This window comes from Elephas maximus, chromosome 3 (genome assembly GCF_024166365.1).
Source record: "Elephas maximus indicus isolate mEleMax1 chromosome 3, mEleMax1 primary haplotype, whole genome shotgun sequence".
NCBI lineage: Eukaryota > Metazoa > Chordata > Mammalia > Proboscidea > Elephantidae > Elephas > Elephas maximus.
The window spans coordinates 168,182,562-168,203,139 of record NC_064821.1 but is presented as its reverse complement, the minus strand read 5'-3'; the positions used below and the strand labels follow the sequence as shown (position 1 = coordinate 168,203,139).

Here is a 20,578-nt window from a genome sequence, read left to right as displayed (position 1 = left end):
CAATGAAATTTAGCTAACTTCTAAGTATTAAGTTTTCTTTTTTATTGTTGTTTTGTTTTTTAACTATAAAAGAGCTAATTGCAGGAGCTAAAATATAGGTAAAAATCAATTCAGATTTGCTTACTTAGTTGTGCTTCATGCTGAGGACTCTGGTGCTGGCACTGCTGTGACCGTCTATAAATTGTTTCTCCTGCCTTGAGTGCCTGTTTAAATAACCTCTCAGCATCTACAATAGTTGTTGCTTCTTCTTCAGCCAGTAGAACGTATGCAGTGGCACAGCTATGAAGAAAGCAAGCAAGGCGATTTTAAGTAAAATGGTAAAGCAAGAAGTTTCTCTTGGGTATATTCCTTTACCCTTTACCTCACATTTCCCTACCTGCTTTACCTATTCTTTCCATCTCTTCCAAAACAAAACAAAATTTCAGTCAGTATTTTAAGTTATTAGAGGCATACTGGCATATCATTTATGTCTTTTGCCACCATTTTCCCCCTTTTCTAGTTTTCTCTTCATTTTCTATCTTTTTTTTATTTCTACGTCCTTTCTCTAACCCTCTGCCATGCATTTTCTTTTTGTGGAGGGAAGGAGAAAAGGAGCTATATAAAGTGTTATCTGAAAAGTAGTTTAGAGGACTACACAGTCTAGTGGTCATGTTTGCTCTTAGTCACTATATATTTTGTAATATCCATCTAATAGGGGTTGGGATAGGAGAGAGTGAAAACTGGGAAGAAAGTCCCTTGGTCAACCGGGTACCTTTATCATTTGACTCAAACATATTCCCAGACTAGGCATGTCCCCAATCCTGAGTATGCCCTCCCCATGCTAGCTACCCCTCCCTTGGATTTATCCAAAATCATACTACAGCGAAGCTTCCCATGGTCTGAATTCCAATTCTTTCTCCTCCATTCCTACTTTCAATCTTCACCTATGCTGACTCCAAGTTTTCTTCACCCATTAAAACACAGAGGTTTCTTTTTGTACCTTTTAAGTCAACAAGTAGCTAATTGGATAAACTAATTGCTTTGTCCAAAAAAAGAGAAACAAAGAGGTTTCCATTCCATTTCCAGAAACAAGAAGTACATCTCTTCTGGAGAGGATGTCTTAGTTCTGGTTATCTAAGTCTGCCTTGTAATCATCAGCCGTATGTGGTTATTGAGAACGTACATGTGGCTAGCCTGAATCAAGATGTGATGTAAGTTTAAAATGCACATTGGATTTGGAAGATTTAGAAGAATATAGAACACTTCATTAATAGTTTTTTAAAATTATTGATTATACGTTAAGATGATAGTATTTTTAATATAGTTAGATAAAATATGGTATTAAAATTAATTTCACTGATTTCTTTTTACTTTATTAATGTGGCTACTAGAAAATGTTAAATTACATACATGGCTCACATTATATTTCTATCACACAATACTTATCTAAGCAAGAGGAGAGAGATTGTTGGTAAAAATACAAGACCAGGGATGAAACAAAAAATTATAACAAGATAGCTACCAAACAATTTGGGGTGGGGAGAGGGTCTTACACATGTGGAAAATGCAAATCATACCACTTCAGCATCTTTCAAATAATACCCCTAAATTGAAGTATCTAATAATTTCACTAATCAACAGAGATTTCTCTGTTGCAGTACACTAGATTTCTCTGAAGCAGTAGATACACTGCTGTGTTAAAACACTGGACTCTAAAACCCAATTCATGTATTTTAAAATTACCACAATAACACTTTTGAAAAGTTCTAGATGGATATGCATTTATATAGCAGGCTTAAAGTATAATTTTAAATTGGGACCCTACTGGTGCAGTGGCTAAGAACCTACAGTAAGATAAAAAGGTTTTTGTTTTTTTTTTAACCTTAAACTTTTGTTGCTTTGTTCAAAAGTATTTCATATGGAGATGTTACAAGACTTTAAATATATGAATACTAAAGAATCTTACTATTGGGATTTTTTTGTTGTTGTTAAAACTGCAGCAAAATTCACATAACATAAAATTCACCACTTCAACCATTCTAAAGTGTACTTCAGTGGCTTTTGGTAGACTTACAATGTTCAGTAATCACCGCTATCTAATTTCAGAACATTTTCTCCATCCCAAAGAGAAAACCTATACCCTGTAAGCAGCTACTTGCCATTTACTCCTCGACCCCTGGCAACCACTAATCTGCTTTCTGTCTCTATAAATTTGCCTAGCCCGCACTTTTCACATAAATGGAATCATACAATATATGGCCTTTTATGACTAGCTTCATTCAATTAATATGTTTTCAAGATCCATCCATGTTATAGTATGTATCAATACTATTCTTGTTTATGATTGAATACTATTATATAACTATACCACATTTTATTTATCAACCATCAGTTGATGGACATTTGGGTTGTTTCTACTTTTTGGCTATTATGAATATGCTGCTATGAACATTTGTGCACACATTTTTGTTTGAACACCTGTTTTCAATTCTCTTGAGTATATACCTAGGAGTGGAATCCTTGGATCATATGTAATTCTACGTCTTTTTGAGGAACCACCAAATTGTTTTCCAGAGAGGCTGCCCCATTCTACATTCTCACAATGTATGAGGGCTTCAATTTCTCCACATCTTCACCTCACCAACATTTGTTATTTTCTGACTTATCTTTATTACTGTCAGCCTAATGAGTGTGATATGGTATCTCACTGTAGTTACTTATTTTGTTGTTGTGGGGATACACACAGCAAAACACCCGCCAATTTAACAGTTTCTACATGTACAATTCAGTGACATTGATTATTCTTTGAGTAGTACAACCATTCTCACCCTCAAGTGCCGAATTGTTCCTCCCCCCATTAACATAAATTCATTGCTTCCTAAGGTTTCTATCTAACCTTTAAAGTTGCTGTTGTCAATTTGATCCCGTACAGATAGTTCCTAAAAGAGCATAATGCTCAAGGCAGGCATTTTTAGTAGTTTTTTACAGTTCAGCTAAACTATTGTTTGGTTGTAATTTGCATTTCCCTAATGACTAATGAGGAGCCCTGGTAGCATAGTGGATATCGGCTGCTAATCAAAAGGTTGCCAGTTCAAATCCACCAGCTGCTCCTTAGAAACCCTATGCAGCAGTTCTACTCTGTCCTATAGGGTCACTATGAGTCGGAACTGACTTGATGGCACCTAACAATAACAAAGACTAATGAAGGAGCCCTTGTGGCTCAGTGGTTAAAGCGCTAGGCTGCCAACTGAAAGGTCTATGGTTCAAACTCATGAGCCTCTCTGAGAGAGAAAGATATGGCAGTCTGCTTCTGTAATGATTTACAGCCTTGGGAACCCTATGGGGCAGTTCTACTCTGTTCTATAGGATTGCTATCAGTCAGAATCAACTCAATGGCAGTGGGTTTGGTTTGGGAAATGACTGAGGATGTTGAACATTTTTAAATGTGCTTATTTGCCATTTATATATCTTCTTTGGAGAAATGTCTATTCAAGGCCTTTGCCCATTTTTCGATTGGGGTGTTTGTATTTTTGTTGCTGACTTGTAAGTTCTTTATATATTCTAGATTACTTATAATTTCTAATACAATGTAAATACATGTAAACAGTTGCTGTACTGCTATACTTGTTTAAGGAATAATGACAAGAGAAAAAAAAAGTCCGTACATCTTCAGTACAGGCCCAACCATTGTAGGCCTAACTACATAGTACACGTCAGACACAAGGTGAACAATTTTTAAACAATGAGTGGTGGAGAGAGACTAAGGTTCTATGAAATGGTGAGAGGCTACAGCAGGTATGCCTACACATCACTTTTTTTTTTCCCAATATTTTTGATCTGTGGTTGGTTGAATCCAGAGACGCAGGCAGAACCCATGGATATGGAGGGCCAACTGTATAGTTGGATCATGCTTTTTTTATCCATTCTGCCAATTTCTGCCTTTTAATTGGAACGTTTAATCCATTTACATTTAATGCAATTAATGATAAGGTCTTACTTCTGCCATTTTACTATTTTGTCTACATATCTTATACCTTTTTTGTTCATCAATTGCTTCATTACTGCCTTCTTTTGTGTTAGATATTTTCTCATGTACTACTTTGATTCCCTTCGTTTTTACTGTATATATTTTAGTTATTTTCTCAGTAGTTGCCCTAGGAACTACAGTTAACGTAATTTATAGCAATCTAGTTTGAATTAATGCCAATTTAATTTCAAAAGTACTGTACTTTTGCTCAAATAATGTGTGCCTTCTGCATTTTTTTGCTGGCCGTGCCCTCCCACAAGGCACCATCACAAGTGCTGCCGTGTCAGTCCTCTTTCACTTGTTGCTGTAAAAAAAATTAGCCTAGCACACTTATGAAAATATCTTTCTCTTTATTTAAAAACCTGTCAGAAAACTGGACATTTTTAATATTAGAATGCGGCAGCTCCAAAAATCAAGTTCTCTCCCTTCACAAGGGGGAGGGGGTGGCTGGAAAACAAATGCAGAAGGCGTGTGTTATTTGCATAAAAATACGGTATAGAAAATCTTTGCTCCTATATAGCTCTGGCCTACCTTATGTTGTTACTGTCACAAATTACATTTTTATAATTGTGTGCATATCAGCATAAATTTATAATTATTGTTTTATACAGTTATCTTTCAAATTATGTAGGAAAAAAAGAAAAATTACAAACCAAAAGTACTTCAACAGTGACTTTTATATTTACCTATGTAGTTGCCTTTACCAGTTTTATTTTTTTGCATGGACTCAAGTTACTATCTAGTGTCCTTTTATTTCACCCTGAAGGACTCCCTTTTCTATTTCTCGTAGGACAGGTCTCCTAATGATGAACAATCTCAGTTACTGCTTTTCTAGAAATGTCTTAATTTCTCCTTCATTTCTGAAGAATAGTTTTGCTGGATATAAAAATCTTGGTTGATACTTTTTTCTCCCCTTTTAGCACTCTGAATATGTCAACCAATTGACTCTGAATATGTCGCCAGAAGGGTAAATATGTCACCCTTCTGGCTTCCATCGTTTCTGATGAGAAATCAGCTTTTAATCTTACTGAAGATCCATTCTGTGTGATGAGTCACTTCTCTCTTGCTGCTTTCAGGATTCTCCTTTTCTCGACAGTCTGATTATAATGTCTTGGTGTAAATCTCTTTAAAGTTACCCTACTTAGGGTTTCTTGAGCTTCCTGGATCTGTAGATTCATGTCTTTATCAAATTTGGGAAGTGGCCATGATTTCTTCAAATATTCTTTCTGTCCCTTTCTCACCACTCACCCCTTCCAGCACTCCAATTATGCATATATTGGTATGCTTGATGGTGTTGTACAGGTATCTTAAAAACCAAATCAAACCCATTGCTGTCGAGTTGATTCTAACTCATAGTGACCCTACAGAACAGAGTAAAACTGCCCCATAGGGTTTCCAAGACTGTAAATCTTTAAGGAAGCAGATTGCCACATCTTTCTCCCGTAGTGTGGCTGGTAGGTTCAAACTGCTGACCTTTCCTTATAGTTAACAGCTAAGCACTTTAACCACCGCACCACCAGGGCTCCTTACAGGTCTCTTAGGTTCTTTTTTCTTTCTATGCCTCAGACTGGGTAATCTCAATTGGCACACCTTTAAGTTCATTGACACTTTCTTCTGCCTGTTCAAAGCTGCTGCGGAACCTCTCCAATAAATTCTTCACCTCAGTATTGTACTCTTCAACTCTAGAATTTCTATGGGGTTCCTTTTAACAATTTCTATCTTTTTATTGATATTCTCTATTTGGTGAGAAATTATTCTTATAAATTCCTTTAGTTTTTTTTTTTTTTTTTAACATGATTTCTTTTACTCTGAGTATATTTAAAATAGTTGATTTAAAGTCTTTGTCCAGTAAGTCCAATGTCTAGGCTTCCTCAGAGATAACATCTCTTTCTTTTTTTCCTGTCTGTGGGCCATAGTTTCTTGTTTCTTTGCATGTCTTATAAATTTTTATTGAAAATTGGATTTTTTTTTCCTCTTTATTTAAAAACCAGTCAGAAACTGGACATTTTGAATATTAGAATGTGGCAACTCCAAAAAGCAAATTCTCTCCCTTCACAAGGATTTGTTGTTGCCCCCTGATGTAGCTATTGTTTGGTTACTTTTCTGAACTAATTTTGCTAGTTCTGTATTCTTTGCAACTGAAGTCTCTGTTCTGTTAGCTTAATGATTAGCCAGAGATTTCTTAAATGCCTGGGGCCAAAACAAAAACAAAAAATTCCCGGTTTTTGCAGATGGGCTCTGGTGTATTGGGCATACCTTCAGACAGGCAGTTTACAATGCTTAGCCTTCACTTTCTGCTTAACACATACACAGCCTGAAGGCTAGCCACAGGTGAAAGAAACTGGGGCCTTCTCAGGTCTTTTCTAAGCATGTGCCCAGCCCTGGCTTACTACATTCCCTTAGAGATTTCCAGGAATATGTGGAAACTTTTCAAATCTCTTTTTATTCTCTAAAGTGTCTCATTTTCGAGGCTTTTTTTTTTTTTTTTGCCAAGCTTTTTGGTTTGTCTATTATTTGCCCTAGCTGTTATCTCTGCTCCAAGTGGCAGGAGTCTAATGCATTTGCCTTTAAATGCTCCTGAGGGTAGCTGCCTCAGCCATCGAATAATTCAAAGTTAAGTGACATAAGGGCAAGCCCTTTGAGCTAGTATTTCAGGGAGCCATCAAACAGATCAAAACAAACAACTATAACTCCTTGAGAATAAGGTCTATTCTGCTCCCTCTGGTACTAGGAACCTATGGTAGGAATGTGGGCTGTTGTCTCCAAGGCTGCTGCTGTGTTGGGGAATAGGGGACTGGGCCAGGGTAAGTTAAAATGCCATAAAGCTCTCTTACCAAGATTCAGTCAGGTTGCAACAAACTTTAGTTTCTAAAGTTCTTATAAAGTTGATTCTGTGGGATTTTTGCCAGTGTATTCACTGTTTTTGTGAAGGAATAGCCTTTTGGAGTTTCCTACTCTGTCATTTTCACTCCCTCTTGAGAATATCTTCTTAATAAAGATAATATACCTGTGTAAGGGTTAGAAGGTCAACTCTAAATTCACTTTATTTAGGAAGCGTTCACTGATTAATCCCAATTGAGAATATTTTTACTCTTGGTGTTTACTTAATCTGTATAGGTTAATACTTATTGTTTTGGCCCATTTAAATATTAAGATTTAAATTTAATTTTCTCAAAATATAAAGTAGGTACAAAAGAGTTATAAAAAATGTCATTGATGTGAGAAAAAAAAATAATGTTGACAGAGCTGTGTTTTACTTATTTTGAATCCCCTTCTCATGCCTCCAAGGCTAACAGCAATTGAAATTCTCAAATTGAATGAATGCTTTAAATGAAAAAATTAAAACTAGTGGCATAAGTATTTTAGTACTGGTTTAACTTCATCAATATTATCGCCAATTAGATTGGCATTCTCCATTTTAAAAAGCATTTCTAGCATAATTTCTATTCAAAAGCACAGATAACTTTACAATTTCAGAAGCACAACACAGATGTCAGTGAATACTACAAATTTTATCTCTTGTATGCAAAAAGGGAAAAGAGACTGCTAATGACTCCAAGTATCTTAGGAATAGACAAAAGGAAACAAAATTATTTGCCTGGGTGTCCTTCAAAACAACTTATTTTCCATATATGTCGAACTTACTCATTGTTTAATTCTAAAGCTTGATAGGCTGCTTTGATTCGAGCTGGAGGATTTCTTTCCCTCCATGCCTTCTGCATAACTGTAGGAAAAATATTTCAAAAAGTAGATGAGATGGTAGACGTAAATAATCTTACGCAAAACGTATGATGAATGAACTAGGGGAATAAACAGAGCTTTAAACAACACAATCTTAAACTGAAGAAAACATGATACTGGGTGACCATCTCACATGTACCTAAAGAGAAATTTACATTTAATTTGGAAGTTTCACATATAATAAAATATAATCTCTAATTGTGTTGTCACACATATAGGCCCTAAACCAAGTTATCACATTATTATTACACATGATGTTCATGTATAATAAAAAAAAAAAAGATTTTTTTTATTATACATGAACATCTAAATGCACGTTAAAATTGAGTATGAGTGATATCAGATTATAATCATAAAATATACCAGTTCTACTTTTATCATGCTGAAAGTTCTATGAGACTACCAAAGATATACAAAACACTTAGAAACAAAGTCTTTGTCTAATCAGTGATTCAATCAAGGATGTAGGTATGGACTTGCATTTTCTATAAAAAGGGCAAAGGAAAGAATTAATTTAGAATATAGTGCATCTCTGGAAAATCTCAGCCTCTACCAAGGTTCAACAAAAGCTTGACTTAGGATCTCTGTGGAATAACAATATTAGTTTTGCTACCATTTATTTTATCAAAATTAAGATTTTGCACCAAGTAAAGCTTCTTAAAAATCAAACAAAGTGAATTCATAAAGTTATTTGGCCTATTTGAAGTTTGATAAGAAAAATAAGAATCTATGAATGTTGCTCTTGGAACAAAACCTATAACTGTCCAGAAAGAATGATGTGGAAAATGTTTCAGTTTTCCTTTGGAAACAAAATATTAGTCTTGGCTTAGAAAAGGAGACAATATAGTCCACTTGTGTAACAAAAATACATTTCTCATATCAAACATGTCACCAGATAGCTGACAGCTAATGCTTCCTGAACTTGACAAATTGATGCAAGTCAGTACCCATCTGATAATGACCAGGTAAAGTACAGAATTCTGCTGAAACACTAAAATTTTACATTAAAATAAAGTATTTTATCAGACTTTCCATTTTTGATGACAGGGCTCTTTTCTAAAGTTTACACGATATTTACAAACAAATTCTGATACTGAATCTTTACAAACATTTTTAATGGTATTTGGTATTCTAGTATACTAAAATAAAGAATACCATGTACTATATTTAACCAATTCCCTTTTGATGGATAATTAGGTTAAACCCACATTTTTGCTAACATAAAAACACTGTGATGACTATCTTTCAACATTTTTCTTTGTATATCTGAACAGGCATTTCCTTTCTAGAAGTGGAACTGTTGGTTTAAATATATGCATCCTTTAAAAGACTTTGAATACATACTCCAAACTGCTCTCAATAAGATAATATTAATTTATATTGTTCCAAGCAGTATAGGAGAGTAACTGTTTCCCTACTTTCTTATTAAGTATTATCAACCTTTGCTAATTTTATACATGAAAACTATCTCATTTTATTTGCATTTTTAAAATTTCTTTTGAGGTTATCGCATCCTCCTTTAAGCATTTTTTCTTATTCATATGTTTTCAATTGCTCTAACTAGCCTTTCAAGATTACTCCTCACACTCCATCAGCCTAAGACCAGAATTAGATGGCGCCTGGCTACCACCAATGACCGCCTTGACAGGGAACACAACAGACAGTCCCTGACAAAGCAGGAGAAGAGTGTGGAGCAGAACTCAAATTCACATAAAAGACCAGACTTAATGGTCTGACTGAGACTGGAGGAGCCCCCAAAGCCATGGCCCCTGGACGCTCTGTAGACCCAGAACTAAAACCATTCCCAAATCCAAAGATTAGACTTCAGACAAACATTAGACTGGACTATAAGACAGAAAATAATACACATGAAGAGTGTGCTTCTTCGTTTAGGCAGATACATGAGACCAAAAGGGTGGCTTCTGTCTGGAGGCAACATGAGAAGGTAGGAAGGGACAGGAGCTGGTTAGATGGATGCAGGAAACCCGGGGTTGGAAAGGGGGAGTGTGCTGTCACATTATTGGGATTGCAACTAGTGTCACATAACAATATGTGTACAAATTTTTGTATGAGAAATTAACTTGAGCTGTAAACTTTCACCTAAAGTACAATAAAAAAAAAATTATTCCTCACAACCCAAACCCGGTACCATCGAGTCAATTCTGACTTAGAGCAACCAGTCCTAAATTTAGAGAAAAGGAGAAATAAAGTAAGGGGAAAAAAATGTGCATATCTTCCTAAAACAAGGCTTAGGACTAATTTAAAACAAAATGCTCACTTAGGATGCAATTGTGCTCTTCAAGAGCTCTTGGTACGCTCAAAAAATAATTAACACAAGCAATCGATTCAAATTTATCAATTTTTCAAGTTAAATAATATTGTAATATGGTAACAAATAGAAAAGAGACCAGCAGCTATCCCAAGATCAGGAGTCACAAACGTAAATGCCTACAAAAGCCAGGCAGGAAACATAAATGAGTGAACTAAACCACATGCATTGTCTAAAGAAGAGAGACACAATCAGCTCTAGCTGATTACCGCCAAGTGGAAAGGCAGATCCTGTTCTGCCATATTTTCCAATGTTCAATAAAACCTGGATTTTTATGTAAAATCTGACTTTTAAATGTTGAAAAATAAAAATACCATGAAAACAAATAATCCCCAAACACTGCAGGCTGGCCCTGAAGATATGTTTGATCTGTAACTTAGATAAACAGATCAATAAGATGAGAATAAAATCTAATAATTTGGTGATTACTGATGACAATAGTCAAGAGAAACTTTGACAATAGCCAAAAAGTGGAAATAACTGAAATGCCCATTAAAAAATGAATGGATAAACAAAATGTGGTACATACATACAATGGAATACTACTCAGGCAGTAGGAGAAATGAAGTCTTAATACATACTACGATGTAGATGTAGCTGGAAGATATTATGCTGAGTGAAATAAGTCAATCATAAAATGACAAATATTGTATAACCTCACTTATATAAAAAGACAAGAAATGGCAAAAGTATAGAGAACAAAGTTTATTAGTAGTTACCATGGGTGGGAGGGAGGGGGAAAGGGGGAGCTAATGGTAATGGAAATATCATATTGATTAAAGATAAGGTTGTACAGCTGATTATTGTAACTGCTGTCAATAAGCTGTATACCTGTAAAAGCTAAATTGGCCAAAGTTGTGTCAGATATATTTACAACAATGATAAAAAAAAAAAAAAGGATAGCTGCTGAGGCTGCTTATATACAACACAGACCTCATGGGATTTGTTTCCTTGGTTTGGACGTTTAGGGTCATGGTTTCAGGGAACATCCCACTTAACTGTTTGTTTAGTGCTTCTGTTCTACCTCCTAGCTCATTACAATGTGCCTGGAGTTTTAAAAGCTTGCAAGTGGTCATCCAAGGCATAATAATTGGTCTCTATTTGCCAAAAAAAAAGAAAAAAATTTTTTTTTTTTATTTGCCTGGAGCAAGAGAGGAAGAAGGGGATTCAAGGCTAGAAGGAGGATATGAAATGTGTGGCTAATTGCCTCCATGAACAACTGCCTCTTTTGCCATGAGACCAGAAGAACTGGACGGTGCCCAGTTACCATTATTAACCGTTTTGATCAAAGATTCTATAGAAGGCCCTGATCAAAAGAGGGGAAATGAAGAACAGAATTTCAAATTCTCATGGACTCCAGACTTCTGGGAGCTATAAAGGTGGATAAATCCCTGAAGCTATTCCCCTGAGATTATCTTTAAACCTTAAACCAAAAATATCCCCTTAAGTCTTTTTAAAACGGAACAATAATTTAGCTTAACTTGTAAAAAATGTCTGCCTTGAGCATTATGCTCATTTAAGAACTATCCATACCAGATCAAACTGACAACAGCAACTTGAAATACTAGACAGGAACCCTAGGGGGCAATGAGTGTATGTTAATGGGGGAGGAACAAGTTAGAAAAATAAGGTGAGAATGGTTGCATAACTCGAAGAACGTAATCAATGTCACTAAATGGTACATGTAGAAACTGTTGAATTGGTGTATATTTTGCTGTGTATATTCTTAACAAAAACAATAAAATATATAAATTTTAAAAAAGACATAATAAAGGCAGTGGAGCATTATTTTGGCCAAGTGATAAACTCTGGGCAAAGCTCATAAATGTATTTATCTTTCTATATTAAAATCAGAATTCAGAAGAGAGAGAGTTGCCACAGGAATGCATGTTAACCTGTTTATCTGAATTGAAAAATAAAGTCAGATTTCTCTGTCAGAAATTAAGTCTGATTTAATTGACAGTAAGGACCCACCAGTCACTTAGGTTATATGGAGGACACTTCCAAAGCTGAAAAACCTAAATTTGTAGCCCCAAGGATTTGATAAAATGTAAATAAAACACGATAACATTCACTGTTTTATAGTCAAAGGAAATTCAAACTATAAAAAATGTATACACATACTTTTTATTATGAAAAACCATGTAAGCGTGATCAACAAAAGACTCTCAAGATAAAAATAATTATATTATAATAAAATTATACAGAGGTGTGGAATAAACATGAGTTCGAGAAGAAAAAGGACCTACATAAAATTTACTACTGTTGAAGAGCGTTTGTTCATGTATTTTTCAATTGATAGAGTTGGGTATGAAATCATTAGATGTCATCAAATACATCTGAACACAGGGTATACTAGTTTTGTTTTTAAGTGTATATATTTATAGTATGTCAAAAAATATATTCTTTGCAATTATTTAACCTTATGATGTCAACTTAAAAATGTGTCAAGGGGTATGTGATAGGTAATTTTGTGTGTCAACTTGGCTAGGCTATGGTGCCCAGTTGTTTGGTCAAACACTAGTCTAGATGTTGATGTGAAAGTATTTTGTAGATGTGATTAACATTTACAATCAATTAACTTCAAGTAAAGGTTATCCTCAATAATGTGGGTGGGCTTCAACCAATCAGTAAAAGGCCTTAATAGCAAAAACAGGTTTCCTGGAGAAAAAGGAATTCTACTGCAAGTCTGTAACACAGAAATCCAGCCAACGTTTCCAGCCTGCTCTACAGATTTCAGACTCAAGACAGCAACATCAACTTTTGCCTGCATTTCTAGCCTGCCAGCCTGCCCTACAAATTTCAGACTTAACAGTCCCCACACCTGAGTGAGCTAATTACTCAAAAAATAGATAGACAGACAGACAGATATAGGTTATACATATTATATATACATAAAACATATATATAAATGTGTATATACATGTAAAAACATATAGGAGATATAGGAGTCCCTGGATGGCAGAAACGGTTAAGCACTCAACTACTTGCTGAAAGACTGGCAGTTCAAACCCACCCAGGAGCACCTCAGAAGACAGTCCCGGTGATCTGCTTCTAAAAGGTGACAGCCTCGAAAAACCCTATGGAGCAATTAATTCTACTCTGCACACGTGGAGTCGCTATGAGTTGGAATCAACTCAATGGCAAACAACAACAAACATATACAGTAAAACCTGTGAAAGCCAGAACCTGTGTAAGGCAGAAACCTGTCAGAGAAGGAAAATTCAAGTAATCTCCACTAAAATGAGCAATAGAAAAATGGTAAGACTGCACCCTGCCAAAGGCAGAAAACTTGGAAAACTCAGAAAAACAAGACAGTTCCGTCAGGTTCTGGCTCTCACAGGTTTCACCATATATATAATACGTATTTCCTATTGATTTTGTTTTTCTGGAGAACCCTGACTAATAACAGGATACACAGTTTTTCAAAATTCTTTTAGGAAGTATGCAAACAAAAATATTTTAAGATCACAGCTTTAGTGGATAGCCATGGTTGCTATTTGAAAAGCCTACCAATATTTGTAATTCTACCTATTAGTGAGAGGTAAAGGCTTAATTTCAGAATTACCTCAGTCCTTAAAGTAACATATAGTACTGATTTTCCACTGATGTCATTTCCCTAACATCTAAATTTTTACCATTAGTATAAACATCAAAAATACAAACATAAAGCGATTCTTTTTTCTCCTCTATTTGCAATTAAACCATTTTATGAGGCCATACCAAAGATCCTTGGGTTTCCTGGTACCATCCACCCTTAACATACTTAATCAAGAAAAATATACCACAATGAACTCACTTCAATGCTGAGAAACTGGCTATTTTTCAGACCATTACTGTTGGTGATTTTCTTCTGCCTATCAATGGTCTGGAAACCCTGGTGGCGTAGTGGTTAAGTGCTACGGCTGCTAACTAAAGGATCAGCAGTTCGAATCCACCAGGCGCTCCTTGGAAACTCTGTGGGGCAGTTCTACCCTGTCCTATAGGGTCGCTATGAGTCGGAATCGACTTGACGGCACTGGGTTTGGTTTGGTTTTTTTTTTATCAATGATCTACGGAGCTTGTATGTGGTGGGTAGAAGCTGCAATAGTGTAGTGGGAAGGAGCCAGATTTGAATTTGAAACCTAGCTTTATCACTTATTGGCTGTATGACTTAGGGCACTTGATCCCTCTGTGCCTCAGTTCCCTTATCTGTAAAATGGCACTGATAATAGTACCTATGTCGTAAAGTGATTGGGAAGGTTAAATGAGTACATTTATATATATTGTTTAGAACAGTGCCTGGAGCATAATAAGTGCTATACAAGTGTTACAAATTAGTGAAATTGCTTAAGATATGTTTCATACCTCATTTGTTCATACTTCCATCAAAGAATAACTATTATTTACAAATATGCCAGACAATGTGCTAGATGATAGGCATACAAAGACAAGGAGAATATAGCCCTTGCCCTGCAAAGTTTCACATTTTGCTAGGCAGGACAAACATGAAAGCAATGTGATAACATTAACAAATAAATGTTTGTGGTTGAATAAATTAAAATTATTTCATTGAGGTTTCAACTAAGTCGTGTACAAATGCAGAGGAGAAAATAGTTAACTCTGTGTCAAGAGTCTACAGAATATGACTTTTAATTTGATTCTTGAAGGATTAAAATGTAGCTCACAAGATATATAAGGACTGGGAAGCAATGTAAAGAAAAGTTGTGATAAAAGTCTCTGTCTCTAAGCCATACATTAATGAGTCTCAATACTTTCTTCTATAGAGTACAGCTTCAGAGAGGACTAAATATAGGTACCGTCTATGATCTTCTACCATTTTACATGTATCTCTAATTTATGACTAAAGTAAAAATATAACCCATTTTTCTCTTCATTCCATTCTCCAATCTTTACATATTTTCCTACTCTTTTCTGTTATGTATAATTGCAAGTGTTAACTTCCCAAACCAAAACAGGGTACGTTATTACTCTAATAAGCAGCTGCTGTATTTGATCTGAAAGATTTTTTTAAGTAAAAGAAGCAATTTAATATTTTTTTATAAAATACTTTTAAATTCTTTATAACATAGAAAAGTAGTTTGTCAACCTATTTTCCAACCACAATTAGTTTCAATTTAACCTGTGTTTCTTATCAATGATGAAAACAACCCCAAGCCAAATAATCTAGATATTACAAAATAACTCTAAAGAATCTTTAAAATAATTGTCATGATAATTGTCTACCACATGAACAGATATTATACACACCTGTGTCTGAAGGGCGTAAGAAGTCAGTGTCACAGGTGAAAAAGGTCTGATGGTCCTGAGCTGACAAATTCATGTCATAGTATGTAAGTGGCTCTTTACCAGTCACCCAAGTGTATCTTTATTTTAAAAAAAAAGAAAGAAAATATTTAAATTGAACATGAAAGCTACAACAGATGCTATTTAAAATAAAAGAATATACTACTACATATTCCATTTGAGCATGTTTTGAAAGCTTATTATAATCAATAATAAAACAGAAGAGATGATCTACACAAATTGTTCAGAGTATGATAATGAAGCATCAAAAACCAGTGAAGAATATTCAATAAACGGTGGTGCAAATATTGGTTTGAAGGGAAAAAAACAATTTGAGTTAGATATATTACATATATTCTTATTAAACATTCTTAAACGAATTCTTATTGAATATACTTAAATAAATTCTTATTAAATATACTTAAATATATTTAAATTCTCAATGAATTAGAATCAAGTGTTAAAATTATAAAGAAACTACAAGACAGGGGACATCTAGCTCAACTGGCATAACATAGTTGATAAAGTGTTCTACATCCTACTTTGGTGAGTAGCGTCTGGGGTCTTAAAAGCTTGTGAGCGTCCATATAAGATACTCCACTGGTCCCACCCCACCTGGAACAAGGGAGAAAGAAGAAAACCGAAGACACAAGGGAAAGATTAGTCCTAAGGACTGATGGATCACGATGGCCACAGACTCCACCAGATTGAGTCCAGCACAACTAGATGGTGCCTGGCTACCACCATCAACTGCTCAGACATGAATCGTAATACTGGGCCCTGGACAGAGCTGGAGATAAATGTAGAACAAAATTCTAACTCAAAGAAAAAGACCAGATTTAATGGTCTGACAGAGACTGGAGAAACCCCAAGAGTATGGTCCCCAGATATCCTTTTAACTCCGTACTGAAGCCACTCCTGAGGTTCACCCTTCAGCCCAAGATTAGACAGGCCCATAAAACAAAACAAGAACTAAACAGACACACCAACCTACAGGCACAGACAAGAAGGCAGAAAGGGACAGGGAAGCTGGTAATGGGGAACTCATGGTCAAAGAGAGGAGAGTGTTGACACGTCATGGGGTTGGCAACCAATGTCACAAAACGGTATGTGCATTGTTTAATGAGCACTAATTTGCTCTGTAAATCCTCATCTAAAGCACAATTAAAAAAAAAAAAATTCCAGAAGTGGAATTACTGAGTTAAAGGATAAAATTTACACAGTTTTGATGATAATGAAGACATGTACAGCCACAATACAAAAAAGTGCCAAAGCTGTTGATTCAAGGTACTCAGGCCTCACACACTGGTGTGAGAGAATAAATTGGTACCATCTTTCTCCAGGGAAATTTGTTAATACGTATTAAAAATCTTTGATCTAGCAATTCCACTTTTGGGAATTAATCTGAAGGAAGTAATTGGACAGATACACAAGGATGTATGTGCTGAGAGGCTCAAAGAAGCATGTTTATATAGTTGGAAATAGACATAATTTAAATATCTAGCGAAAAGGGATTGTTAAGTAAAAAGTAATACAACCACATGGTCAAATAACACACAGTCATTAAAAACGATGAGGAGGGTGCTCGCTTCGGCAGCACATATACTAAAATTGGAACGATACTAGAGAAGATTAGCATGGCCCCCGCCCAAAGATGACATGTAAATACGTGAGGCGTTCCATTTTTTTTTTTTCTGACATTGTGTGTGTGAACAGTTTATAAAGGACACTCTCTGATAGGTTTTCAGAAGCCATTTTTCCACAGATGGAAAGGAATAACCTAGCTTAAAGAATGCATCTGAATCATCCGTGAGTACTGTGCTCCTTGAAAAATCATCTATGTGAGGTCAACATTTACTCAAACGAAAAGATGAGAAGGCAAGGGGACAGGGAAACTAGATTACTGGAAATGAAACAACCAGAATGGAAATAATGAGAAAGCTGACACTGTGGAAAACCTAACCAATGTCACTGAACAAACTGTGCATTAATTGTTAAGCAGGAAACTAATCTATGTGCAAACTTTCACTGAAAACGCAACACAATATTTCAATAGTAAAAAAAATGAGGAGGATCAATATTGATTGAGAAGAAAAAATATGCATGAAATAGTGCCTGGTGTAAAAAACATATAGAGTACTAATCCCTTAAATGATTTTATTGTGTATATATGCATAAAATGAAAGGCCAGAAGGAAATACACTCACACGTTAGTAGTCCTTATCACTAGAGGATAGGATTATGGCTGTTTTCTCTTTTTCTTATTTTTCACATTGGATAATTATCACTTTTAAAATCGAGGGAAAAAGTCATTAAAAAAAAGAAAGAAAACACAGGTGGCCTTTCAAAACATAAAAGTGAAGACAGATTATTTCCACATTTTACTAAATTAAAATTTTATATTTTTGTTTCCCCCAAACCCACAATAAATCAATAGCAGGTTAACAAACTGGGTATTAGACACATTTTTTAATGTCCAATTTCGTTAGTAATTAAAAACAGCAAATTAAAACAACTAAATTTTACTTTTCACCTCTCAAGTTGTTGTTGTTGTTAGGTGCTGTTGAGTCAGTTTCGACTCACAGTGACCTTACGTACAATAAAACAAAATGCTGCCTGGTCCTGCGCCATCCTCACAATCATCGTCATGCTTGAGCCCATCATTGTACCAACTGTGTCAATCCATCTTGCTGAGGGTCTTCCTCTCTTTCGCTCACCCTCCACTTTACCAAGCATGATGTCCTTCTTCTGGGACTGGTCTCTTCTGATAGTAAGTCCAAAGTATGTGAGATGAAGACTCACCATCCTAGCTTCTAAGGGGCATTCTGGCTGTACTTTTTCCAAGATAGATTTCTTCATTCTTCTGGTAGTCCATGGTACATTCAATATTCTTCACCAAGACCATAATCCAAAGGCATCAATTCTTCTTCCTTATTCATTGTCCAGCTTTCACATGCATATGAGGCAATTGAAAAATACCACGACTTGTCCTGAAGGTTGCATCTTTGCTTTTTAACACTTTAAAGAGGTCTTTTGAAGCAGATTTGGCCAGTGCAATGCGTCTTTTGATTTCTTGACTGCTGCTTCCATGGGTGTTGATTGTGGATCCCAGCAAAACGAAATCCTTGACAACTTCAACCTTTTCTCTACTTGTCATAATGCTGCTTATCCTATCAAATTGGTGAAGACGTATTATCAAGGGTGAGATGGAATATGGACTCACATATACTGCTAGCATAAATATAAATTGCTGAATTCTGTCCAGAAATCAATTAGGTAACAACTCCCAAGGGTCTTAAAAATATTCACACCTAGCTGGAGAATGGGAACATGAGACTTCATTATTCAATTTTCTCTACTTTTGTTTATTTTTGAAAAACTCGGCAATTAAAAAAGGACAGATTAAAGGGAAGAAAAAAAATAATCTGTTAATATTCTTTGACTCAGTAATCCCAGTGCTACAAACTGACCCTAAGGAAACAATGTGGCTAATTATTTACATACAAAATACCCCTCTACTCTAAATGTTAACAGTGAAATAATAATCTTATTGACTCAAATAGGAATGCTGTAGGTAAAGTATGGTACTTCTAGATAATAAAATATATTACAACAATGAAAAATCATGTTTTTGAAAAATACTTAAAACCATGGGTAAATTCACACAATATTATATTAAGAGAAAAAAGTAGGATGTAAAACTCTATATACTTTATGATCTTTGAGTTTTGTTTCTATGTATGTATACAGAAAAGAGACTGGACAAAAGTACTAACAAAATATTAATATTACTGCTGTGAAATGTTAACAGCAATTATCACATAGTGGTGGAAACGGTGATTTTTACTTTCTTCTTTATTCATTTTTGTATTTTCCAATTTTTTCACAATGTATATGCATATATTTTATAATTAAAAAGCATTTCTAAAGTACATTGTAACTGTTATTTATTTAAATGGTCAAAGTTCAAGTTTTTTGTTAGTAAAAAGTGCCTTGCTATTTAAAGTTTTGACCTACACCCACTCCTCACTTATCAGCATGGTCAGGTTCCAAAGACCAGGTGGTTATGTGAAAATCAGCATTATGCAAAAATGGACGATGGCCACATCAGATCACAAAATGGAGGATGACTACATCAGTACATAACAGCCAATTTACATCATTACATAACTGCTAATTTACATCATTACATAACTTCCAAGTAACATCATTATATAACTGCCACACCACTGAAAATCAAGGCCCAGCCAAGTTTACACATAACCTTAATCATCACAGCTAGCATTATTACCCTTGCCTCGCACCTTGGCATTGGTTAGTACCAGACGTATGTCGTATGTGTGCAAAACAGTCAGATAGTAGATTTCTTACTATTGTCGTAAACGGGAAATGTTGTATAATGAGAGTTCATAACTGAGGAGGAGGTGTATTTTGTGAGAAATTATCCAGAAAAAAGAAAACACAAAACCTTGCTCACTTAGCAAAGTTTTTCTATGCATTCTAAAATCATGAAAAATGTTATTTATAAACCATCCACATTTTTCCCCAAAATGATTTAAAGCAGTGAAAACTATAGTGTACAGTATCAACAATTTAAATTAGAAGTAAATAAAAAAGATTCAGAATAGAAAAACAAAGATAGGGACATAAAATGGAGCCTGTAATGAAGCTTACATATGAAATGCATACCAAAGAGTTCCATATACTTGCTAAGGTTTTAAGCTTTCTAGCAACCACTCAATGATTACCAATGTGACTTAGAGACTTTTATATTAAGACAAACTAATTGTTCAAAAAAAATTGTTCTCTAGATAAAAGTGAAGTATTTTAGGTTACAAGCTTCAAAAAATGTTTTCTGAGAGGAGGCAGCGACAAGATGGTGGGGTAATCAGACACTTCCAGTGAACCGTCTTACAACAAACGCCCAAAAAAACAAGTGAAACGATTACACTTGTAACAAGCTAGAAGCCCTGAATATCAAAGGCAAAGTTAGAAAATGGACTGAGCAGCAAGGGAAGAGAGAGACGGTAGAGGAGAAACAGAGAGGAGTTATCGGACCTAAATCGCCAGGAACCCTCAGACTGGCAATGGGCTAGTGGTAGCGTTCAGCCGCTGTTTCCTCACAGAGAAACAGCCAGCCACACAGCCTACTCACACCTCCAGAACCAGAGAAGAAGAGCACTATCAGCAAAAGCTAAGTATCTGCATATATTTTA

The 20,578-nt window shown here is 35.3% G+C and overlaps 1 protein-coding gene and 1 non-coding gene across 8 annotated transcripts in view; one reads left to right on the top strand and one right to left on the bottom strand.

The window, feature by feature from the left end:
* Positions 1-20,578, bottom strand: part of ST7L (suppression of tumorigenicity 7 like) — a 185,534-nt gene that overhangs the window by 134,661 nt on the left and 30,295 nt on the right. For all 7 annotated transcript variants that reach the window (XR_007516743.1, XR_007516744.1, XM_049880060.1 and 4 more), the window contains 3 exons: positions 15,327-15,442; positions 7,652-7,730; positions 125-279 (listed from right to left, as the gene is read on the bottom strand). Coding sequence is in view for 5 of the 7 variants with exons in the window: in XM_049880060.1 (XP_049736017.1) it covers positions 125-279; positions 7,652-7,730; positions 15,327-15,442 (350 nt within the window). In the remaining 2 variants the exon portion in view is untranslated. The remainder of the gene's footprint in view (positions 1-124; positions 280-7,651; positions 7,731-15,326; positions 15,443-20,578) is intronic.
* On the top strand, positions 16,944-17,051 carry LOC126074115 (U6 spliceosomal RNA). Its single transcript, XR_007516923.1, has one exon. It is a non-coding gene; the product is annotated as a U6 spliceosomal RNA (small nuclear RNA).